The sequence below is a fragment of the Jaculus jaculus genome, chromosome 13, assembly GCF_020740685.1.
Source record: "Jaculus jaculus isolate mJacJac1 chromosome 13, mJacJac1.mat.Y.cur, whole genome shotgun sequence".
Classification (NCBI taxonomy): Eukaryota; Metazoa; Chordata; class Mammalia; order Rodentia; family Dipodidae; genus Jaculus; species Jaculus jaculus.
This window is the reverse complement of record NC_059114.1, coordinates 54,297,215-54,323,261: the sequence shown is the minus strand read 5'-3', so window position 1 is coordinate 54,323,261 and position 26,047 is coordinate 54,297,215. Positions and strand designations below refer to the sequence as shown.

General features: G+C 41.1%; 1 protein-coding gene across 2 annotated transcripts in view; it reads right to left on the bottom strand.

Annotated features, from left to right (window-relative positions):
* Positions 1 to 23,346, bottom strand: part of Efna5 (ephrin A5) — a 295,324-nt gene extending 271,978 nt beyond the window's left edge. Inside the window, exon 1 of one of the 2 annotated variants that reach the window (XM_004652484.2) lies at positions 22,829 to 23,346. In XM_004652484.2, the coding sequence (XP_004652541.1) occupies positions 22,829 to 22,953 (125 nt within the window). In that variant the 5' untranslated portion in view covers positions 22,954 to 23,346. The remainder of the gene's footprint in view (positions 1 to 22,828) is intronic. The other variant, XM_004652483.2, reaches the window with a different exon arrangement.
* Positions 23,347 to 26,047: the final 2,701 nt, after the last annotated feature.

Below are 26,047 nucleotides of genomic sequence, written 5' to 3'. Positions count from 1 at the left end.
TCCAAATGAAAACAGTAACAAGCTCATAATTCTACCTAACATGGTATAACTACCCCATGTACAACCAGAAACAGATAATCTTCCCCCAGCACAAAGCAAGGTTCCTCAAGGAATGCTTAGTCTCTAACATAATAGGTCTAATCTAAATTCAACAGTTACTTAGTGATATAACCTTAATATTGGTGTAGATACATACAAACACTCCATACCAAGGTAGGCCAGAAACAATGCAATTACAGTCCTCATTTTTGTAACTGGTCACATGGCCTTAGCTGGTATTTGTAACTACCTTCCACTACCCATTCTTTATTTCCTCCACCTTCAGCAAACACGTCAGCAGGTCTTGGCTCTTTGCCTGTAGGAGTGGCCCATTCCTCCATTCCTCCATTCCTAAAGGATCTGGGCCATTTATCATACTACCTCTATTGGGTTGTTGTAGTCGTCCATTGACTTTGATAACAGGGCATGTTAACACTAAGACACACCCTAAAGGATCTCCTGCACTCCAGACATACTCTTCCTTACCTTCATTGTGGAGCAGCAGTCTAATTTCCCCATGGTAGCCTGGATCAATCACACCTGCTAGCACTGTAACTCCTTTCTCAGTTGTTGACTGGAGGGCATCTGGAGCTCAAAGTGGTCAGGGGGAAGTCTTAGCTTCCAATTCAATGGAATGGTCTTTGTGTACCGTGGCAAAAAGCACGCCCCACTTTCAGTACCAACATTACTGTTGCAGACAGCAACAGTAGATATGGTAAATATGTGATCAGGCCTGAGCAAGCCCTAAAAGCACAAGTAAGTTACCTGAGGAAGTTTCCCAAATGTTTATGGTTTCTACTCCTGTAACAATGCCTTCTGTCCCCAAGCATGCACCTATGGCATCATGGGGTGTGCTCTATGATCAACTGACTGAGGAGGAGAGGACTAGGGTATGGTTTACAGATGGTTCAGCACGTTATGCGGGCACCTCCCAGAAGTGGACAGCTGCAGCATTACAGCCCTTTTCTGGGACAATGCTGACAGTCTGTGATGAAGGGAAGTCTTCACAAAGGGCAGAACTTCAGGCAGTGCACATGGTTGTGCATTTTGCTTGGAAAGAAAAATGACTAGATGTGCGGTTATGCACTGATTCATGGGCTGTGGCCAATGGTTTGGCCAGATGGTCCAGGACTTAGAAGGAGCACAACTGGAAAATTGGTGAGAAGGACATTTGGGGAAGGTGTATGTAGATAGAACACTCTGAATGGGCAAGGGATATAAAGATATTTGTGTCCCATGTTAATGCCCATCAGAAGGTGACTTCATTGGAGGATGACTTTAATAATCAAGTAGATAAGCTGACCCATTCTGTGGATAGTGGTCAACCTCTTTCCTCAGCATCCCTATCATTGCCCAATGGGCCCATGAACAAAGTGGCCATGGTGGCAGAGATGCAGGCTATGCATGGGCCCAACAACATGGACTTCCAGTAACTAAAGCTGACCTGACTATGGCTGCTTCTGAGTGCTAAATTTTCCAGCAGGAGAGACCAACTCTGAGCCCTCAATATGGGAGTAGTCCTCTGAGTAACCAGCCAGCAACCTGGTGGCAGGTTGACTACATTGGACCTCTTCCATCATGGAAAGGGCAGTGTTTTGTTCTTACAGGAATAGACACTTATTGTGGGTATGCATTTGCCTTTCCTGCACATAGTGCTTTTGCCAAAACTACCATCCGTGGGCTTACAGAATGCCTTATCCACTGGCATGGCATTCCACACAGCATTGATTCGGACCAAGGAACTCATTGCACAGCCAGGGAAGTACGGCAGTGGGCTCATGATCATGGAATTCACTGGTCTTACCAGGTGCCCCTCCACCCTGAAGCAGCTGGCTTGAGAACAGTGGAATGGCCTCTTAAAGAAACAGCTACACTGTCAACTAGGTGGCAATAGCTTAGAGGGCTGGGGGAGTGTCCTCCAGCAGGCCGTATATGCTCTGAATCAGCATCCTATACATGATACTGTTTCTTCTATAGCCCCAATTCACAGGTCTAGGAATCAAGGGGTGGAAATGGGAATGGTCCCACTTTCCATCACCCCAAATGACCCAGTGGAGATGCTGGGACCATGAGATGGTTGTTAAGGAAAGCTGCCAGCCCCAGATCAAGTTTTACAGGACTGAAAGTAGCCTAGCTGAAGGAGCAGAATTAGAACTCCAGAGACCTAGTGCTGGTTAGTATTATTAATGGACTTAGAGACTTGTCACTGGCTAGAGTTGTCGGTTGTTAGGTGATTTCTACCAGCAATGCAAACCTGACTGCAACAGTGAGTATGTGTGTGTGTGTGTGTGTGTGTGTGTGTGTGTGTGTGTGTGTTTCTATTTGTGTGTATGGTGGAGTATCAGCTGATGTGTGAATTCCTTTGCAGTATATACAAGAGACTTTATATACATCATAGCCTTACAGCTCCAGAGAACAAGTCCACAAACATTTAACCTGTCTGTACTAATTATCTGCTGTGGGTGCAACAGTTGTGGCTTGCTACCTCAGTCCATTAAACACTCAATAAGCAGGAATAAGAGGGTGCATTTTTAACACTCCTTTCAGATTAGCATATATTCCCTATTATTTGCCACTGTGCATCCTCAGAAATTCTGCCCCAAGGTCATGCTTCAACATTTCACTGAGCTCTGTTAAACTAAGTATGTCATTCCACACAGCCCAGATGAGTGGTTAAGGGCCACTTACAGCTAAGTGGCCTTCAGCTAGTTTAAAATATGCAAAACTCAGTTTTCTCATCTGTAAAATAAGAATTATTACAATGCCACTCTCACAAGAGCTCTTGTTGGGATTAAATAAATGGCAACTGTATAGTCTTAAAGCACTACATGTGGTATACAGTAAGTGCTCAATAGATAGAAGTTGCTAATGCCAAGTCTTAGAGAGAAACAGAACCATTTTTGTGGCCTATGCAAAGTAAATCTCCACATCCCATTTGCCCATAAGAAATGTCAAGCTTTTTGCTGTAATAAGAATGGTTTCAAAGAACCACAGGGGCTCTTCACAGCTCAGTAGCCTGGAAATAAAGGCGTGCAGGGCTCACACCCATATCTCTGAAATATAGCCTGATGTCTGTTTGGTGATGGTTGGTTTGCTTTTCCATTTTAAACATTAACTAATGATGGTTTTGGAGAACCATCTTCATTTAACTTGATTTTTTTTGTTGGGATTTTTTTTTTTAATTTATTTACTTATTTGAGAGCGACAGACACAGAGAGAAAGACAGATAGAGGGAGAGAGAGGGAATGGGCGCGCCAGGGCTTCCAGCCTGTGCAAACGAACTCCAGACGCGTGCGCCCCCTTGTGCATCTGGCTAACGTGGGACCTGGGTAACTGAGCCTCGAACCGGGGTCCTTAGGCTTCACAGGCCAGCGCTTAACCGCTAAGCCATCTCTCCAGCCCGGGATTTTTTTTTTTTTTTGCTTGAAAAAAATCAGTATATAAACAACTGCTTAATCTATAAGTCAGAAAAACAATTCACATAGAATATGCTACCCAAAAATGATTAATGGAAGCACTAAAATTGCCCTGAGTTCTATCATCCCACAACCTAACCACTTATCAATCAAATCTAATTGGAAGATCTTCAACATTCACCAGTATTTACAAAGCAATTACACTGTGGCTAAGACACATAGCAGGGCAGCACAATGACAAAACATTCAGGCCCCCATGGATCCATCTCCACTAAAGAAATACATCACAGTAATCACCCTGATATTCCAAAATATGCTCATGGCAGAGAAGTAAGGGGAAGCATAGTACCACCATATCATTCTTTCAGTTCTTCTGTGTACCTAAAAACCACACTTTAAAAAAAAGGAGGGGTCTTAAAAAAGAAAACATCACAGCCATGCATCGATACTTTACAACATGGGCAAATCACCTCTCCCTCCCACATCTCAGGCATTTTTTCCAGATTCCCCTCAAATATTCTGTAAACCTTCCGTGTCCACCTACAAGATTACAGCCTGGAAACCTTTGCTCCTGTTGCTAAGGGTCCCTGGAATACACTTCTATTTCTGTCTTCACTATGAAAATCATACCCATTATTCAGGGCCTAGACTAAATTATTTCTCTTCCAGGAAGTGCTTCCTGACACCCCTGAACAGATGTGCTATCTCTCTGTGTCCCCCAACATTCCAGGCTTTATTGTGACATTATTTGTTCTAACATGCTAGTGCAGCAGAACAGTTTGGTGATTGTCTCGGCAATTAATGAATATTCTAATCATCCTGGAATTTGCCTGCATGTGGTCTTTAGCATTGATATGTTCACATCAAACATCACGAAGGCCTACGCTTCAAAAGTGATGCTTTCAATAACACTGGAAATGAAAAATCCAAATACGCCATGTATTTATTAAAAATTACTTTGCAGTCAAGACACATGAGGATTTCCTTTTAAAGATGTTTACTTTTCCAGTTAGTAAATGTACCAGGATGGTTTTTACTAAAACATAAGTCAGCCAGCTGTTTGTTTGGGTTATTGAGCAAAATGATTTTAAAAAGAAGAAACAGGCAGCTTTTACTCACAGCTCTCCACTTTAAACAAGGGAATCTGTTCTGTATTTAAATGTTTTAATTTTCTTTTTTAAGAAAAAGTTTGAACTTCTCATATAATAGCATCTCTCAAGAAGTTCAGAACTTTCATTTCAGGTGGCATATGGTTCTTTCTCACCCATCTGATACCCACGGGATGCCAAAGCACTTAGGAGACCCAGGAGAGTGAATACTCCAACATGACAGTCAGCGGAGGGAAGGCTGGCAGAGCCTCAGCAGACACCAGGGAGGGAGAACTAGTATTCTGGAATCTAGGTTTATCTTGTCATTCTTGTTCAAGTTCACCGAAATGTTACATTTCATGTGCCCTGGAGAAGACAGTATCACTGCCATGAAGGTTTCGCTCAGAGCCTAGCTGAACCCACCCAGACAGGCAGCTCCATGTACCTTAAACTTCTCTCAAACACACAGGACTGCAGGATTTTTGCAACTCAGGCTCCTAAATTCTCTGGAACCCAGCATAAGCGCCTGCTGGCTTTGTAGTCGGCTTCCCTTTCCTCTGTGTGGCGCATTTACGAGTTCAGCTGTGGGCGCTGCTAATTTCCCTCCACAGCCTTTCTCCTCCTCCTAACACATGCATACTCGAGCGTGCTGGAGTGCTGACTCAGGAGGAACAATAGCAGGCTTTGAGCAAGACTCAGCCCAGACCCAGTCAATATTTACTTCAGTGGGAAGCCACTGTTTTAAAGCTCCTTCCAAGCAGAACTCAACAGTGGGGAGTCCCCAGAGGTTTCTAGATTCTACAGGGAAGAGAGGTGTAGAGATGAGTAAATAGATTACTGTCCAAAGCACTTTCTGTGAGAAAATAAGGGAAGCTCTTCTACAAAACAAGTTGGACTTTCAATACTAATTAGCAATTTATAACAAGAAAAACCAATCGTCTCCCAACACTGATTACTGCAGTCTTAGAACTCCAAAGCTGGCTGCAGTGCAAATCCACTTAGTGTGAGCCCTGTATATGTTGTCCACAGAGCCCTGATCCTATCAGCCACCAGGAGCCGGCCACTGTTTGTCTTCTCTGTCCAGAATGGCACTGCAAAGGCCCTGGCTACTGCTAACCCAACCTCCGTAATTCACTTTCCAACCACATCTTCTGCATCTCGCCAAATCAACTGTGTCCTACAATAAAGTTGTGATTGTCCGATTCCATGAATTTAGAATGTGCTATGATAAATGCTCCTAAATGGGCTCGCTGTCTTTGGCAATAGATAGGGCAGGTTAATCGATGATGCTGAAGAGACTAGCTGGAAAATGTGACCCTCTCTTCCCACCATTAGAAGTGCCTTAAGATGGAACGGAAAGTGGAAGCACAGGTGGAGGCAGTACTGTCAGTGTGAATGTTGTTGAGATGGTGTGGAGATATTCTGTCCATTCAAAATAAAAAAAAAAAGAAAGACTGCCTAACTATGAGTGTTTTTAATGGCCCAGCTGATTTAAAGCGTTTTTGTTTTTAATTCTAAACAAAGCCAAGTCTCATAGCATTAAAACAAAATGCCAGTTTACTAAAATATCAGGCTACATGAGCAGTACAGATGGGCTATACACCTGAGGGAAGACGCTCATAGCTGTCCGCAGTCACCAACTGTAATGCTTAGTATTTCCATTCAAATCAATAAATGAACTGCGCTATTTCTACAGCCTAATCACACAATTCCATTCATATTGTTACAAAACTTCTATGAGGAAAGAGACAAAGAATGGAAGGAAGGAAGGGAGGAAGGGAAGAAGGGAGGGAGGAAAGAAGGGAGGGAGGGAAGTAAGTCAATGAGAAATAGACCAGGATTTTCAACTGTCTAAAATTAAAAACTAATTTATGACAACTTTGAATTAATGCACAGGTCATCAGCTTCTAAATTCTAAACAGGCTAAACACAAAAGCATAATTTAACTTTTACAAAGAGAACCAAACAGAACTCTTATCATCCTTCCCTGTAAAAATATGAATAGGTAGTGGAGTAGAATTGCCCTGTTCTGTTACATTTCTCTAACTTCATGAAAGGTCCTGAACCATGTTCAGCTACAATATTTGCTATATTGTTTATTTACCATGTTAAGAAAAAATAATTAAAATGCAACTCAATCCAGCCATGTCAACATCTTTAAAAATTACTGGATCACTATGTACTCAATTTAATCAACATGCTCTCATGTAAAGAAAATACTATGCAAGGCCAGATGAAGTGAAGTTTGATGTGTGTGTGTGTGTGTGTGTGTGTGTGTGTGTGTGTGTGTATACAGGATGCAGGTGAGTCTGCACATATGACCTAGTACATGAGGAGGCCAGAGGACCTGACCTATTTTTTACATGGGTAACCCTCTGGGGAATACTTGTAAACTGATATACAAGAGTATAAAGATTTAATTTGGGGGGGGGAATGGAGAGATGGCTTAGTGGTTTAAGCATCTGTGTGCAAAGCCAAAGGATCCAGGTCCAATTCCCCAGGACCCATAACACAGGGTGATGCATGCATCTGGAGTTCCTTTGCAGTAGCTGAAGGCCCTGGTACACCCATTCTCTCTCTCTCTACCTGCCTTTCCCCCCATCAGATATATAAATAAAAATAAAGGTTTAATTTGTTAATATAATACAATAAGTCAACAAAATTGAAACTTTGTGAGTATTCTTTTGTGAATTAAAAAAAAAAAAGCCCAGAATCAAACTCAAGAAAGTAACACAAAATAACACAGTTTTAAAGTTAAAAATTAAAAAAAAGAAAATCTGATACAAGCTGCCTGCCTTGATAAACTAGAACTTCCAATTTAGCTGGACGAAAAAAAAAAAAAATACCTGTTTTGTATGCAATGATAGCAGAGCAACAAACACAAGGCCAGTGCTCCAACAAGCTTGGTAATCTAAATATTAAAACATTTTTAACTCCGAGTCCAGTGTTCCTACAAGTATAGTAATTCTAAATATTGAAATACTCTAATTTCCAGGGAAATCTTTTTGGCACAGTTAGCAGGTGCTCATGCAAATAACCGTGATATAGCTAATGATAAACCCAATATTTTTATGGCTATAGGCTAAGTTTTGCCATCAGATATTCCTCAACTTTTGGGTATTGCACAAGACAATCATGAACAATTTTCCCTGTGAATTACATTTCTTCCTTTTTAAGAGAGGTTTCTAACTTTAAGAGTAAAAGGACATTATGAAATAATTATGTAAGTACATGATTGCAATCCTAAAACAAATAATGTACACATATGCTATTCACCTAAGTAACTATAAGCCTAGGAAGTCAAATCTGCTTTGGACGACCGCCAGACGATTCTCCAAGGCAGTGGTCCTTCAACAGCAGTGTGCTACTCAGGTTTCCCTGGACTACAGCACTACCTTTGGCAAATTCGGTTTCCTTTCTCAGCTAGATGTGATGCTCCTAACCTTAATATGTGCATAATTAGTATGTAGCAACTTTAAAGTTGTCAATAGCAAGGACTCTTGAGCAGAGAGGCATAAAGAGGCTAAGACCTGCTCCTCTGGCAGTAAGATTCAGAAAAATCCAAGATCTCAGGGCCAGTCTGACTGCCTGCAAACAGCAGCCCTAGACAGGAATTGATTTGTTTCAACAAGCTCCTCATTGGAAATACAAGCACTCTCCGGGCTGGTGTCAGTGCTCATTACTTCCTCCTTTGAGGGCAGAGATAGCTCACCTACGAAGCCTAAAGTAGAGAAAACCATATAGGTGACACAGACCGAGAGAGGACACTAAAAACAAACTTGACCAATCTTAGAAATAAAATCCAAAGTCAATTCTAGGAAGAAAGTCTTACAGACTTGCCATCAAGTTTCACTCCTTATAAGTTATTACTTTTGTAGATATCAGAGGATAAAACCCAAAATATGAACGCTTTTGAAAGATAATTCAATGTAAATGCATAAATTTTAACTTTAAGGAACAACATACAGTGCAACATAGTGCAGTCTGCCTTTTCAAAAGACAATTTTCCCAGATGCATTAAAACTAAATTTTTTGTGGGAACAAATATTTTCTTTTTATGTTGCTTAGCAGTGTTGCTATATTTTGTGTTGAGACAGAGAGTTACTATCCAGAATACATTGGATTTGAACTCAGTAATCCTTCTGCCTCAGTCTCCTAAGTACTGACATTACAGGTATATGCCACCATGCCCAGTGATAGGAACATATTTTCTATGCAACTCAGAAGAATATGTTGAATTATAAAGTAAAATTCAACTGCATGAAATAAAAAGAACACGCCTCCCAAATGAATCCTTTTGTCCCTAGCCTTATTGAAGTGTGACAGATATATGTATGCATGCATGCATGCACGCGCACATACCCCATACACACATACCACTTTCCTTTACATTTTCATGGAATTAAAAGGTTATTTTTATTAAACATATTTATTTATTAGTGTAAAGAAACTGAGATTCAAATGGACCACTAAAAATAGAATACTTGTGATTCTACCATGATACTCTTTAACTACATAAAAATATAACAAGGAACGTTAAGAAATGACTGACAAATCTAACTTCATATAAATTTTCTAGTATCTTATTATTTAAACCTTTGCCCATAAAGTCCTCAAAAACAACTGGGGTTTTTGCCCACCCACTGTGACAAAACTCAGATCAGAAAAGAACATGAAGTTAATAGTTTTTCCTTAATGTACCTAAAACAATTTACATATGCACCCATATCAGGGTACCTAAGAACTCAGCTATGGCCTAGTAATCTTATCACAAAATAATAATAATTTTGAGGTAAACCTTTGAAGAAACATGGTATTTTTGTTTTTAAAAACTAGAGGGGAGAAGAAATGGCTTAACGGTTAAGGAGCTTGCCTGCAAAGCCAAAGGACCTAGGTTTGATTGCCCTGGACTCACATAAGCCAGATGCACAAGGGAACACATGCATCTGGAGTCGGAGTGTGTTTGCAATGGCTGGAGGCCCTGGCCACCCATTCTGCCTCTCTCTCTCTCCTTCTTTCTCACTCAAATAATTAAATAATTAAAAATATTTATTAAAGAAAACTCAGAGGGGCAAAATACTTCAACTCTTGAGAGTCTTCTTCTTTAAACCTGCTAATGACCCTAGATCTTAGGTTCATGAATTCTCTTTGGAATGAAGCCATTCCTTAAAGATACATAAATCACTTCATTTTAATCAATCAAGCCACCCTATTCCTAAATTTAAATATTGTAAGTGGATAACGTACTTCTCTTGTAAGAGCGATTTGAGTTCACATGTATCTACAGAAGTTTCTTAAGTTATTGGATCTAGGAGAAATGTGAACCCAAAAATCCTATGAGGGTGTCCTCTCAAAGGTTCTAGCTAAGAGAACGACCCTTATTTACACCATAATATAAACAGAAACTTACAAAGGAATAAACAACAGTCAGGTGCTGAATTACTTACTATTCATGGTTCTTACAAAATGCTATCAGCTTTATAAGTAACTTCATTTTATCGAAAATTCAACAAGGTGATGTGCTTCTGCTAACTATAAAAAGGACTGGTGAACACTATTATAAAAATAAAAGCATACCAACTGGAATGTTCACCATCCTCTTCTTCTTGGTTTTTAACATAACCCACTTGATTTAGAGTAAAGTTTCATCTTCTTTTCATAATTACTCCATTGCAAACACTGAGTCGGCTCACTGATGCTTTCAAAGACTTTAAAGTTCACTTTCATTAGTATTCTTATACAGTAAATGAGAGAAAACAAAATACAAATAGGCAGAACACTCGGAATTTAACTAGTTCCACTGCTTATGTTAATAAAAGCACCACCTACTCTTGGCAGTGCTGAAGCAAATGATATATTTGCTCTGGTGGATGTGGAAGCAGATTTACAAACTCTACAGGAACAAGAATCTTCACCAAGGACGGTAGACTCCTAGAATCTTCAAGCAGGAAGATATTATTTTCCAAATCTTTTATAACTTCACTGGACATATAAACTCTGGGAAACATACCCACAAGAAACCTAGCCAGTGGAAACAGAAAAATTGTCAATCATCTTTTATGCAGAATGTAAAATGAATATTTGGGGTTCACATAACCATATGGATATTAATTAAAAAGTGTTAAAAACCTGTTTTTGAGGTGTCATTCTGGAATCACCATATAAAATACCTCTGCAAAGAGATTACACATAAATACAATTACACACATATGGCAGGATTCTCTTTAAACTTTCTGGTCCAAGAAAGCATTCTCAATGAAGTAGAATTTGTCTAAAGATAGTAAGACTTGATAACAAATCCCTACCCTCCACCTTGTTGGTGGCATGTTCTTAATGAAGCATAAACCTCAATGTACAATTTTATTTTACTTGTCTGAAATTTATTGGAAAATGACTAGGAATAAGGACTACTAGAGCTCTCAGGTTATTTAAATGACAAATAACTTCATCACATAAATACTGAGCTACTTTGGAAACCCCGGAGATAGCTATACAGAACATTCAGGGCAGACACCACCAAAAGTCATTAGTAACAAGCCAGAAGTAATCTCTTCCCCACTGAATTTTATCTATAACCTCCATGTGCAAACTGTGGTTCACAGGCCAGGGGCACAATATCACCTTAGGTGGTAATATCACCTAGGAGCTTGTTGGAAATGCAAAATATCAGGACTCTGCTCAGATCTACTGAATTAAAATGTGCACCTCAGGAAGATTCCCCCAGGAGGTCTGACTGCACCTCAGGAATGAGACACAATGATCTGGAAACCACTAAGTGAATGAATGCTTTCTGACTACAGATATGCTGTCTACACTGTCTATGTGCTATCTCCAGCTCTGAGAACAGACCTTCCCCAAAGTAGACACTTCAAAAGCATCTGTCAGACAAATTGATGTGTGAGGATTTCTTATGACATTTTCTACTATTATAGCATATTGTACTATGATTACATTGACAATATGATATATATATATTGGGTTTTCAAGGTAGAGGTTCATTCTAGCCCAGGCTGACTTGGAATTCACTCTGTATCCTCACGTTGGCCTCAAACTAATGGCAACCCTCCTACCTCCACCTCCCAAGTGCTGGGATTAACGGTATGTGCCACCATGCCCGGCCATCAACAATAAAAATTCTTAAATTCTTTATGGATAAAGATATAGTCTTACCTCTGAATCTTCTTTATGTTTCTCAATATTTTGCCATAAATATATGATTGATTATAACTATTAGTTGTTTAGCACATGAATATATTATAACTAAAAGAATTAACTATACTATGCTTTTAATGTGAAAACTTGGAAAAAATCAATTTGAATCAACATACAAATCCTGAATTCTTCCACTTGGCTCTTGCATTAGATATAAGATATATATTCTCTTCATGTAGGATGGATTTGCCAATGGAATAAAAGTATTAATATATAACATTTATGTAAAGACAAGTCACACTCAATGTGCTATCAAAAAATAAGCATGGTGTGAATTGACTAAAATTCAAAATTGATTCTAAAACTTCATGTTATTTAAAAGCCTCAAAGGCTTGTAACAAGTATTATGTCAAAGCTACTATGAGTTTAAAAAAACACCCTTTTTAAAAGTTTGATTTTCTTTCTTAAATTCATCTGCCAGTGGAAAGACCAGAGGCAATGAAATTGCCAATACCATCAAAAAGAAAGCAAAAAAATTCTACCTAATGAATTAAGTGATTAGTTCTAAAATACAAAAATCTAAAGCAAAATACAAAAATAATTGCAAGAGATAATTATAAGATATAAACAGGTAATTAAGAGCATACATGTATACTATTAACAAGATCATCCTAAAATGATATTCAATGAGATTATCAGAAATATTATATGACTCAATATGTACTTTATATTATAAGATATAGTCTATATTATAAATCACTATATAAGACCTCAGTCTATATTATAAAGACAGGATTCTAAAGGAAGGTGTGCTTCCCCCATCAAACTGCTTATTTTTAAATTCCATTAACTAAATTATATAGCTCTTATATATTTCTGTTTGGCTTGGTTCAGAAAGCTTAGAACTTAAAATTGAACCAATATGTATGTCTAGCCCTCTGTGTATCTATGCATACATATGTAGCATCACATACGTACATACATAAACACACACTCACACACATCATATTGTCTTCCCAGAAGGATAGTTGACAATGGTGAAGGCAGAGTGCGTAATTAGTTTTCATTGTTCCCCTGACAGCTATAGTTCCACACAAGAGCTTTTTCTTTTTATGTTGTAAATGCAATGGAAAAAAATACACTAACAACAGGCATTTAATTATTGGTATAGCCACCAGAGAAGAAACCTTACCAGAAAACAGTAGAGTTTATAAATACATATATATTTTTAAGGAAGGGGAGTTTTGTTCTACAATTGTAATAGTATTCAAATTATTGATGACTGGCATCAAATAAAAAAAAATAAAAAATTTCTCCAAGTTTCTGTTGACAATAAAGTATATATACAATTCTACCCCAAGAATAAAACCAAGAATAGAATCATGCATTTACTAAAATATGAATAAGGATAAAGTCATTAATTATTAATAAGAGAAATATTCTTTGGAATAACTATGTTTTCATACTGCCAGTGAAATATAAAGATGCAGTTTTAAAGTCTGGTTTTTGCCTTGGTTTATTTTAAATACAGTATTTAAAATAAGGCATCCCCAAGTTGCTGCCATCATGGACATGAGATCTGCCACTGAGGTCCTTTCTCGCCTGATTAATTAGTAATTGGAAGACACATCTTGGCAGCTTTTATTTCCCTATTATTTTGTCTAGTTTGACATAAACCCTGTCAGAAGCACCACTATTTGAACTGTACCCCTCTTAGTGCTGGGTCACTAAATTTTAATAAATGAAGCTCCTGCCAGAAAACTACAGAAATAGACAAAAAAGTTTATTGAAGCAGTAACAGTAAACAAATATATGAAGAAAACACTGAATGCCACAGTATCTAAAACATTAATGGGTCTGTCTGAACCCAGGGGTTATTGGTGAGATTGCAGTGCCAGGACTGAAAGAAAAGTCCTTTAACAAAGCACCACCTCCATCTATCTCTAAAAAGAAAAAAAAAGTTGAAAAGAAAAGTATTAGCTAAATAAACAGGCAAACAGTTTGCTGCAGGAAAAGGAACATGTGGCCTCCCTAAGCTGTCTCCATTATTCCAATCTGAACACTAACATGACTGGGACGCAGAGATTTATGGTGAACACATAGATAGAGAACCTATCCTGAAGTCATCCACACTCTGAGCTAAAGACATATTTTCATTACACGTAGGTGGGGACTTCAAATTGCAAGTGGAAACAGGGACACTCTGAAAAGCTGAGAGAGCCACAGAATCCGTGTCAGGATCTCCTCTCCAAGTGTCAGTCACTCCCAAAGCAGTGCCTGCCACGACGCTGGCGCGGGGACACTTGTGTGCCAGGGCAGTGGCCATGCTGTGCAAGTCAGAGGTCACGGCTTCCACATTCCGACATCTGTCTAAATTTTCTTGCCCTGAAACAATAGAAGGGGACCTACGCTCATTTGCTCCCACTTTGTTTAACCTAATTGTTAAGTACAAAAGATAATTTCCCCATATTTAGAGTGATTTTACCTGTTCCTCCAATTCTCACTTGTCTCTGTTTAAACACTATACAAACTTACCCAGGAGGATAAGTCCCCTATACATTATTAGGTTCATTCAATTCAGCAAAATCTTATTATATCCCCCTGATATCTGAGGAACACCAAGTATTATGTCCTCTCTCCATTATCAGATCTGGGTAAGGATTTACACTATAATTATCTACCAAAATAAGCCATAACTTCATTTTATTCAAGCCACAAGACTACATTTTTAATACAAACATGCTTTCATCATATGTATTTTCATAGTCAAAAGCAAGAGCTAATTGTTAATTATAGCTTTACCTATATAAATAAGTCACTAATAAAACTTAAAATGGAAACTCTGACAGCTTGGAAACATTTTTAAAAAAATAAAGGTATGTGTTAGTTCATGTAAAACTAAAAGGTCACATTGAAAACTTCACGATTTTCTTCTTTTCCACCGACCATTCAGAGGAGAGCAAAGGGCGGATATTAGGGATAAGGTTTTTGGTGAAAAAATTGTCAACTCAAACCTGGACTTTAGTCATAGGCATAGATCTATTCTTAAAGCATGTGTTTTATTTACCCACTTCACTGTGGATCTGTACCCCCCACACACCCACACACCAAGTCAATTTTTACCAATGAAGCAATCAGAAACAATGCAGAATATTCACTTGTGCCTCATTTAAATGAGACAGACTGAAGCAGGTGACTTTTGAAATTAATGTTAAGTAAGCTCTGCTTTTGCTGAACATGTTAATAAGGTTCCCAGACATCATGAAACAGAGGCAGTAGCTAAAAGTATAGTATAATTTTTTTGTAAAGTGTACAAAGCTACATGTTTTCTCCAAATATATCCAGAAACACAAAACATGGTGGAAATATAGTGGAATCAGTTGATGCAATCTCACAAGTTTTAGTAACAAATGTGAGTTTGCCTCTGAAATCATTTTCTATCAGAATACACAAGAAGAGTGGGTTAATAAAAACCTGAGAGGCTATTCAGGGACAAAAAGGCTCTGACATCACACAAACCTTCTCAAAGCACCAAAATGCTTCAAGTGGGAAGGTATCTATATTTTTACCAGTATCTCTAACTGGTAAAGATTCCTGGCACTGCTGATGAATTTAGGGGGACAAAATGTCAGACAATAGGAAGAACTCCTCAGCAGGGTCATTAAAGGGAAAACAGAATGTAGGTGACAGTAGGGATTATTTATGTATCGCTAACAATAGATTACTAGGTTGAATAAAAAGATGTGTATGGAAACATGGTACAGTCTAACATTGATCATTAGAATACAAGATGTTTGGCTTTAAGTACATTATCACTAGTTAAAATGCGCTTTTGCCAAGTAAATAAATAAGATAATATTTCAGTAACTTTGAAAATAAGAGCATTAAGTTTAGAGTCATACCAAAATAATTATAAAGTGGTTCCAATTTTTTCTATTGTCTATATTCATTTCTGTACCATTTTCATGAAAGAAATAAAATCGGTCATAAAACAAGATGGCTGCTTCAGGGGTGGGGGGGACAAAAAGCAAAGCGCTGAAAGCCAAAAACAATTTTTTCTAAATAGGGAAATATGAACTTAATACTTTTTTCTAATTTCCATGTATCCATATGTTTTCGCATAAATACCCTTAGATTATACTATGTAGTTATAATTATTAATAGCAGTGCTCTTTTTTGTTCAAAATGGTCCAATCTTTGTGTGCTAATAGCATGATTGCCCAGTGGCTACATGTATGTGATGATACACGATCGTCCAATGCAAGTGGGTCCATTTTCACTTCCACTGCACACCAAATCATAATTGGTCATGGAAATCTGGTAACTGGATAAGCAGTTACTAGAATAATCCCAAATTGTGTATTTTTTAAGAATTAAATACAAAAATACCCATAATATCCTATAGGATGAATCCAACCATATTTGACATTAAAACCATAGGAAATTAACTGAGAATCTCTCCTGAAATATACTTTGGTGACCTCCTTAAAGCAAGTGGCAGATTAACTCTATGATTTACGTATAAAATTAAAAAACATTTTCCTCCATTTTGGAATGACTTTTAAATAGATTTTTTTTAAAAAAAATCATTCAAACCTATTTTTATTCCTCACTTGAGTGGAAAATAAGACCTGACAGTAACATTTTCCTCAACCTGTCAACTGTCAATTGTATGAAGGATGTTTTTAAAGATGACAAAGGTTTATTTTTCCTTATTGAAAATGATAGAATTCTACCTGAATGAAAGCTCAGAGTACCATCACTACAGTGTACTGTGGTCTCAGCAATCACAGCTAACTTCAGCAGGAGCTTTCAACATTGTAAAATAATGATGTTATTGAAACATATGGCTCATGTTTGAAAACTATACTCAGATATCTCAAAAATTAAAACTCTGTATCCATGTAAATTTTCTATGAGAAAATGGTGCCAATGTTAGTAGTTTTTAAATAATGACTAAAAGAATCGAGCAAGGAGTAGAAACCATCAATAATACTTAGATGTATTGAACTTCTTTTGCCAAAAATTATGCGTAATAATTATAGTACAGAAAACTTGTATTATTAGTTTATAATTGTAAAGTAAGTCATTGCACTAACTTGCTCATAACTGGCTAAACTTTGAAAACATAAACTACCGACAAATTGAGGAAAACACAGATCTCTTACTAGTGAGTAATATCCTCTTCAGGAACACTGAAAGTTCACATTAATCATGAGTAACTTTTCTACAAAACAGTTCAGGACATAGCTTGAAAAGCTGACTAACATATAAATCTAATAATATAAATCAAGCCTTTAAAAGAGACAGTTATTTATTGATGTTTGGCTAAGGCCACCATAAGACAAATTATTAGAAGTGAATATTAATATCTCATTTCTCATATTCCTTTTTGAGGTTTTTATACCAGATATGAAGGTATTATTTGTCACCGATGATCAAAAGACAGTTTTTTCTCAACTCAAAACTGATCTCAGTGAGTTGTCCTAGGTAGAACAAGGAATGCTGTCCTCACTGCACTTAGACACACAAATGCAGGCTTCTTTCCAATGTGGATATTACAGTCAGACTGTTTTGTTAATACCTTGTAATAGGCTGAATCAACATGGAGCAGTTCATTATCAACATGAAACATCATAGGTCTTAAACCCATATTGCTATGGAGGTTATCTGAAATAATCATCAAAAAAGGAGGTAGAGTGGTGTCTTTCTTTAAAACTTAAGCAAATAATTTGTATTGGAAACAAAAACCAAAAACTAAGCAATGTGTCAAATGTTACCATTCACATAAAATTCTGTTTCAAACATATCCTTACATTTCATTTATTTTATATTTTAATGCTTTCTCTTTCTCTCAAAGGTAAATTCTTTGGCATCTACTTTTCCTGAGCTAGCAAAGGCCAAGACTCCTGAAGGACTAATTGTATTCATTCATTTTCTTGGCCCAGCATGAAGCTGGTAGCTTGCTTGGTTCATAGCAACAGGAGAGAAACGGAGGTGCCCATCTTTATCTGTCTCTACCCAACAGGAAACCAGGACAGTGGGCAGAATGCAGTAAGATGCCTGTTCAAAAGGCATTCTTGCAAGATTAAATGGTAGAAAATTCAGGGAGTAAATTTGCCCCCAAATAAGTAAGTACTGTTTCTAAACCTGGTCTTCAGTGTTCAAAAGTAGAGAGCTCAAGCTACCGTTTGTCACCAGAACATACATGGCAACTAGGTATAACTTCTGTGAGCCAACTGTCTAATTAATACCACTGAAATCACCTAACAGGAAATAAAGAACCACTAAAGACTGAAACTTTTAATCATACTGGAAATGCCACATGAAGCTGTTCAGCCAAATTTACCTGCAACAACCCTGCTGCTTTCCTCTTTCTGGTTGTTGAATATGGATACATAAAATAATGCATACAGTGGCTAAAACATAGTAGCTCAGCAGCTAAATTTGCTTTTCAAAACTCTATGGAAAACCAAACAATAAGCAAGGAGCATACTCTCTTTTACAAGTTTTTTACATACTCTCTTTTAGAAGTTTAAAGAGGGTGGGGAGATATACTGATGTCTCTGTAAATAGATAAGCATAAAGAATTGGAATGTCAGTCTAAGATGTACTGTTTAATTTTTATCCTGGTGTTCATATAAATTCTGATACAAATATCAAGATGATAAAATTAACCCAATACATCTAATAGAGTGATATATTCCATTTTGGATCAGAGTTGAAGTTAAGATTTTTACCTGAGGTCCTACTTGAAGAGTTATTTCTAACATATAAAGACTACTTTAAAAATTAAAAATGTCAAAAATAAAGGAAATACTTCAAGTTTAATCCTAAAATTTATTGAAAACCAAGATAAACTTTCCACTTTCTTTTCTTAAAATTCCTAGATTTAAACCATGATTATTTCATTTATTTCTCAGAGAAAGGGCACAGGGCCAATGTTCTGACATACATACATATATACATACATATATCAAAATAATGATGGCACAGATTTGTTTTGAGAGAAGAAAAATACTCAAGGGAATATTCTTAGGAGAAAAAAAAAATCACATATTACCACTTCTGTCTACTTAGCCACATACATAAGACTTCACTGTCCGAGGACTTAGGAGTACTAACCTAGACAGAATTATCATTACTTTCAAACTCCAAGATTCCTTGCTAACAAAAGCAAGTGGTGTAAATTTATCTGCTCATTTTACATGAAATGCTTGATTTATAAGTTATTAAATAAAAACAATTGAGTTTAGTAATTCTTAATGAGTTAACAAAGATATTTCTCAGATTAAGAGAACCACCTTTAAATGGATAATACTCAAACCTTGACAAGAGCAAACCCAGAGTGAGGAGAATTAGTATTACTAAAAGTGCCTCAGCTATATTTGCAACTGTATTCTTTTACTACTGCTTCCATAATGCAAATCAGAGGACACATTTAATGACCCTAGCATCATTTTGGCAAATAGTCCAAAGAATGTAAGAACTTTTCAATGTACACAGTGTTTAAGAGAATGTGCTTATTGGAGGATATTTTATAGCTCTGGGTTAAGAGGTATGGTCTTAATATGAAGTTATATCTACCTTAGTAAGTATAGCTATTAAAGAAGAATGTAAATAAAGTTTTATTACTGAAAGCGTTTTCTTTAAAAAGTTTCTTAAAAGCTTTCTACAATCTTAAGAGCAAACAGTTAAATTCTCTTCCAGTTGGATGTTCATTAGTCAGAATTACTTAGCAACATTTCAGTTCAGAATGCAACCTAAGAGATCATTCTACTATTCACACTTCCATGTAACTTTTCAATTTTTAAAAACGTGAAGGACATGTATAGGCTAACACTATCATATAGCATTTCTATTGAGACTGAAAGTTCTCAGTTTCTCTTTCACAGGTTCGTGCCAATTCAATACATAAAATCAGTTTGGTTCACTGCCCAATAAATACTGGCAACTAAAAAGTTATCAGCATTTGAAAACTTAAACTCCACTTCCCAAAAGTAACTAGCAGGAAGATGGATTCTAACTATGTTGACAGCAAGAGTAATCCTTTCTGTGATACTAGCTATCCATGCTCATGGCATCCATGGATAGGCAGTGATGATACTCAATGAAGAAAACTGACTCCTGTCTATCACGTAAGTTACCTGCAGCATATGTCACTCAATCAAATTCTCAATTCCAGTGATCAAAGATAAATGAAATTCTATTTTAACTTAAGTGAACTTAATTTTAAATGGAATCAACTGGTGCAAGTTAAAATATACTTATTTTATTTACACAAACTACATATTCATATCAATTTAATACATCCACTGAGCTGTTCTTCTAAGAGAAAGGAAGGTTAAAAACCTATTTAATTGCAACTAACATTGTCAACTTATATTCAAAAGACTGAAGTCTTTTGATTACTAGTTTAGCAAAATCTTGACACTTTCTATATAAGACCAAAAGACAGGGCTAACTTACTTTAGAAAACTATAACATACCTGAAAAGAAAATGTACAATACTGAATTTTTCTTTAGTAAGCCCATGCAAACTTTAAGAAATATTTCCCATCTTTTATAATAAATCATCAGATCTTAGTTTGAAATTTACTTATTTTGCATTTGGCCTTTTTAAGTTATATCATTTTGACTTTTCTTAATACATAAAAGTATCATTTCATCCAGTAACTCAATATTAAAGCTGCTTGCTGCTATTTTTTTAATGTTTTTAAAAGTTTTACTGTAATAAGAAGGATATGTTCCATAAACCTCTGAGACTCCTAAATGCTGAAGCTAAATTTCTTGGGGGTAAGAGGGCCACAGCATTCTTTCTTTGGGATGCTATCAAATTAATAATGATAAAATAGAAACAGCCTTCAAATTAATTTAAAGATTTAAAAATCCTCCTGGCATTTCAAAATTCTCCGGATTAACTTTGTGCGGGTTCAAAGCCACCAGGCCCCCTGCACCAAAGTTTTCTTTAATCAGGGCAGATCTATTAAAAAACATGACCTGTGACAAAAATCAATGTGCTAATCTCAAACCAAACAACAGTATCAAAAGCATAGAACAGAGATAACCCAACATAAAATATCCTCAAACTAACTCAGACTAGTTTGACAGGGGTAAGAAGTGGGATTAGATTAAGGCTGTTGCTGGCTCTTCCTGTTTCTAACCCAAGGGAAGACTGGAACACCCAAGTATCCCAATAAATGAATACCAGGACGAAAAGATCATACTGTGAATTTCGGGGGCGACAGCCAAGAGCATAATGTCCCAAATTCAAATAATAGACCCACGGCTACTTTATTGAATAAAGCACTGAAGTTAAGAAATATAAATTCCCACTCCATATATGCTGTGTAATAAAGTCCAAAGGGGAATAAAACCAAGGAAAATAATTAGACTTGCTTTTAACACCATCACAACAGGAAAGCTTGCTCTTATTTGTCTTGTCAGCTTTAATAAAAGGCATATTCTCTGGCAGGGTGGCGTCTCTTTCTCCTTTCCTAATAGTGGTAAGTGGTATGTTAAAGAGGAAATAGCTTCCCATTCCAACACCCACCTCCGTGACACCCTTTTCAGTAAGAAAGGAAAAAAGAAACTTTCAGGGATATCTACTTCTGCTGGGGGTGGGGGGTAGCGCTGCTTTTAGGACTCTGGCTACCTGACTGTGGCTGCTGGATTAGCTTGGGGTGGATTGGGGAGCGAATTTCCTCTCAAATCTCCAACCAGTGGACCAACCGCTCATGGGGAAATCTGCCCATGTTCATCTGAGCTGACAAGAGGGAAATCTTCAAGAATTCATAGGCAGAGAAGTCTGGAGGCTGCTGGAAAGAGCCAGTGGGAAATAGGACTGGAGGCGCCCGCCAGCCCCTCTCTCAGTGCCATAGGGGCGCAGCAAGCACAGGCTCACTCCTTGGCCTGTTTCCTCCCCAACTTCCAGACCAGCCAAAACCTGCTCCAGAGAAACCTGGGATTTAGGTACAATGGATACTATTTCCCTCCCAAGCGGGCACCAACCCCAGCCCACAGCTGGAAGCTGGATTGTGTCCCAGAAAAACCGAGAGATACGGGCCCAGTGGGACTGACTGCTGGGCACACACACTAGGTGGAAAGTCAGGTTTGGAACGGCTCGTGGCCGGTAAGGATCCGCCAGGCACTCTGGATGACCCCCCTCTCCTTGCCAGGGTCCCAGAGTGCTGGATGTCTGCAGCTGGCTGCGGCCCAGCACGTGCGCTGGGGCAGTCCCAGACGTCCACCTCTAGCCTCCCGCGTACCGGGCAGGCTTCAGGAACGTCAGGAAAAAGGGGGGGGAAAAAAACGGTTCCAGGTAACCGCGAGCTTTCCTCCGGCTGCGCATCTTCAGGCCCCGGGCGAAGGGCTCCCACCTTCCGGCTCACCAACTCCAGCAGCTCGCTCCACACACATGACGTAACCCGGCCTTAGATCAAACTTTATGGCACCTTAAACCCACTGGGGAGAGGAGAGTACGCGAGGTGGGAGAATCCTCCACTGCCAGGAACGCCGAGCCCATGCTGACTGGGGCGGGGAGGGGGCAACGATTTTCTTGCAGTAACGGAGGAAAATCAAAATCCAAAGCTTCCGCTTCCCAGCCCCCCTCACTTCCCCTAGCCAGTGCGCTCTCTCGGAGCGCACCAGGAAAAGAGGAGAAATTTTTTTTAAGGGGGGAAAAAAAACTTTTGGCGGGTCCTCTCGCAGCCCCTGCGCTCCCTCGCTCCAGGCAAGAGCCCCACCCCACCCCCCGGCGCTACACAAGGGGACTGACTCTCGGCACCCAAGCCTTGAGCCGGGATGGCACGTCCATCAGCCGGCCCTGGCAGGAAAGCGAAGTCCCAAGTGCCTGGCTCCCGCCCTTTTCCCCCGTTTTCCCTGCACCCGTTCGAGGCCAAGGGTCTGCGCAACTCGGGGCGACGGGGACTCCCCGGAGCACCCTGCTTTTCCGTGATGGCTCAACAAAGAGGGGCGCGCAGCTAGCGCTTCCCGCCGGCGCCTCGGAGCCAGCGGCGTCTGGGCGACGCAGCCTCGCAGTGCGCGCCCGTCCCCGCGGCAGCCGCCGCTTGGTCCTCCAAGCCCCGAGGCCCCGGGTAAGCCTCGGCTATCCACTCCCCCTTGCCACCTTACCTGGGGTTGCTGCTGTTCCAGTAGACAGCGTAGCGGTCGGCGACGACTTTGGAGCCCGGGTCCTGGCTAAACACACACATCCAGAGCACCAGAAACAGCAGCGTCAACATCTCCACGTGCAACATCACGCCTGGCCAGCGGCGGAGCCCCCGACGCGCCACTCCGGGGAGAAAGCGGGGATCCGGAGAGAGGGAGGGAGGGGAAGGGGCAGAGAGAAGAAGAGAGCGGGCGCCAAATAAATATGAATAAATAAAATGAAGGGGGCCGAGGAAGGAAAGAGGAACACACCAAGCTCGGGAGGGGTGGGAGAGCGAGGAGGAGGTGGTGGTGGATTGGAAAGATGGGGACAGACTTGCACTCCCAGTGAAGGGTTCGGAAGGGAAAAAGAATCACAAGATGGAGTGAGCCGTGCGTGTGTGCGGTGGCCTCGGCAAGGACCGGGGAAAGGGGTGCAAAGCAGTGTCTCAGGCGGCGGCTGCTGGCCGGTCACCCCGGGAGAGGGAGGTGCGTGCGGGGCCGGGCGGCGGCAGCGCAGGTCGGGGCAGGCGGCGGCGCGCGCTGCACAGTCACCGGGAGCTGCGCGCCGTGGCCGCGGGGAGACATACACTGGCCCGCCGGCCCGGCTCAGCGTCGGCGCCGCGGTCTGCTCAGGGTTCCGCCGCTGCCTGGGGCCCTCGCGGTGAGCCTCGCTTCACTCCAAGTTACTTTGGCGGCCGGTGGGAAACTGCAGGAGGAGGGCGCCTGGCAGACGGGCGGTGGGGAAGTGGACTGGGGTGGGGGGGTGTCTCCACTCTCGTGACCTCGGAAGTCTGCAAGGTTTCTTCGGTCTCCCACAGTGCCTTCGTCGGGAGGTCTCGGAGGAGTCCTTGGTACTGCGGTACGCGGAGGTGCGCAGAGAAGGGTGGGGATCCGGAGCCGCAAACCCAGCCCTGCCGCCGGCGTCCTGGAACTGGCGAAGCGGCAGCTACGCTGACGAGGAGAGATGGAGAGCGGTATTGGCTCGAAAACCTCAAAGAAAAGTTTCGCTCTTCGGGTCTTCCAGCAGGTCCCCAGTGGAGTCCGACAGCAGCGGCAGCGAGGGATGGCACCCCGGGCGCCTGCGGAGTCTAGGGGGTTTCTCGTGCGTGCTTATCTTGGCCGGGTGTGGGTGCACCCGTGTGAATGGAGAACAGAGGTTGTGAACCGGCCAGCAAGCCAGCCAGGCGGAGCTGGGATGCCCAAACCTGAAGGACGACGCCAACCCAAGTGTTCTGCTTAGAGAGCAGGAGGGGAGACCATCACTTTTCAAAGGGATCCTCCAACTCCTAGATGGACTGATGTGTCAGTCTCCAATCGCCTTCCGGGAGCGAAGCTGAGTCCCCCCACACGCCGTGCCAAGAAAGCCCTTTGCGTGAGCTCTCAGAAGTGTCCCTGTGACTCCAACGGGTCCGGCCCCAAGCCTGGCAACTTGTAGAGATGCATCAATCAGTTTGAAACAGGGAGACAGAAAGGAAGAAAAAAAAAAAAAGGAAGAAGGAGAAGAGAGCGCGCACGAGCGAGTGGCACCTCCCCAATGACTACATTAGAAATCCTACCCGGTCCTCCCGCAGCTGCTCCTCTTTCCCTCCTAAGGCACCGCAGCAACAAGAGATGGAGAAAAGAAAAAACACCCAACGAATCCTAAAACCCCTACCCAGGCGGGAAAATAAACTTGAGCACAGCAGCAGCCCAGGCAGCCCTTGGAGAGATGGAAACGACTGGCGAGAAGTGGAAAGGAGTAAAAGTCAGTTTTGCAAAAGAGGAGGCAAAAAAAAAAAAAAAAGGTGGGGGGAGAAAAAATGCTTTATGGGAAAAAAAAAAAATCTCTTCGGGCACGCCCCCTCGTTAATGACCTGCGTGTAAAAGCCAACAGCGGCGGCGACCCAAGCGGCACAGACTCAGCACGGCGCGAGGCCGCGCGCGTGAACGTGGCCGTGGGCGGGGGCTCCGCCCGGGCGGGGCGCGGGGCGCGGGCTTGGCGGGCGCGGGTGTGAGCTCCGGACCGACGAGCCGGGGAGGCGCGGCCAGCCCGAGCCCAGCCTGCGCTGCCGCCGCCGCCGCCGCGGCCCGGGTCATGTGGGCTGCCTTTTTTTTTTTTTTTCTTGCTTTTTTTTTTTTTTTTTGCCAAGCAGTTTACTTGGGAAGGTGGGGAGGGGGGGTTGATTGGAGCAACCAGTCAGGGAACGGCCTGCTGTTTGCTTACAGATCGGGCTTTTTTTTTTCTTTTTTTTTTCTCCCCCTCTCTCTACTCCAACCGGATTGGTTTGCTCCACGAGAAAGAGGCGTTTTCCTAATCCCCTCCCCCCCCCCACCTTCCTGAAACCTGACTAATTGAATTACTGGGAGTGCCGAGGCGCCCTCTCCACCACCGGAGCCCGGCAGCCACGTGTAACCCTTTGCATGCTGAACCGCGTCTGCTCTGAAAAATGATTTGGCATTTTTTTTTCTCTCTCTCTCTCTCTCTCTCTCTCTCTCTCTCTTTTTTTTTTTTTTTTTTTAACTTGGGGGTGATGTCTTGATTTTAAAGAAACTGGTTCCCACTCGAAGGAGAGCTGGAATGTGTCTCCGGGACCGTTCAGGTGACGCGTAGTCTCCGCGGAAAACAGACTGGGCGCTCTCGTCCATCTGCGCTCGGCGCCCCTCCTTGCCCAGCGCTGGGGTCTCTCTGGAAATCACAGCGTCTCGCCTGTGCCTTTGAACCTCTCCTGCTACCCGGGATTTAAAGGTTTTTCTGAGCAGGAAACAATCCTGTTCTTTAAAGTGGTGTTCTGAAAGCACGTTAAAAAAAAAAAAATACTGGAGGGGATGGGGCAAGAAATCTGTTTTAAAATGATTACAATTCAGTGCGAACCTTCAACGAGGAGGAAATGAATGCAGCCCTGGAGCCCGTCAGAAATGCCTTACACCTTTTCCATTTCCATCCTGGGGTTGATTACACCACCATCATCACCCCAGCACACACACACACACACACACACACATTGAACTAACTCGTGCAAATAAAGGAAGGGTGGCGGAGGGAGGGACCAGGCGCCTTCACCGCTGGAAAGGCCTCGCGTCCCTGCACTCGCAGGACAGGTTGCCTCGCCCGGGCCTCTGTCGCCAGTGGAGCCGGGTCTCCCGGGAGCCAGGCCGTCCCTCGGGACGCGTCCTCTGCGGGGCTCACCGGTCCTCCCCGGGGCCCTGCGGGCTCCCGAGCCC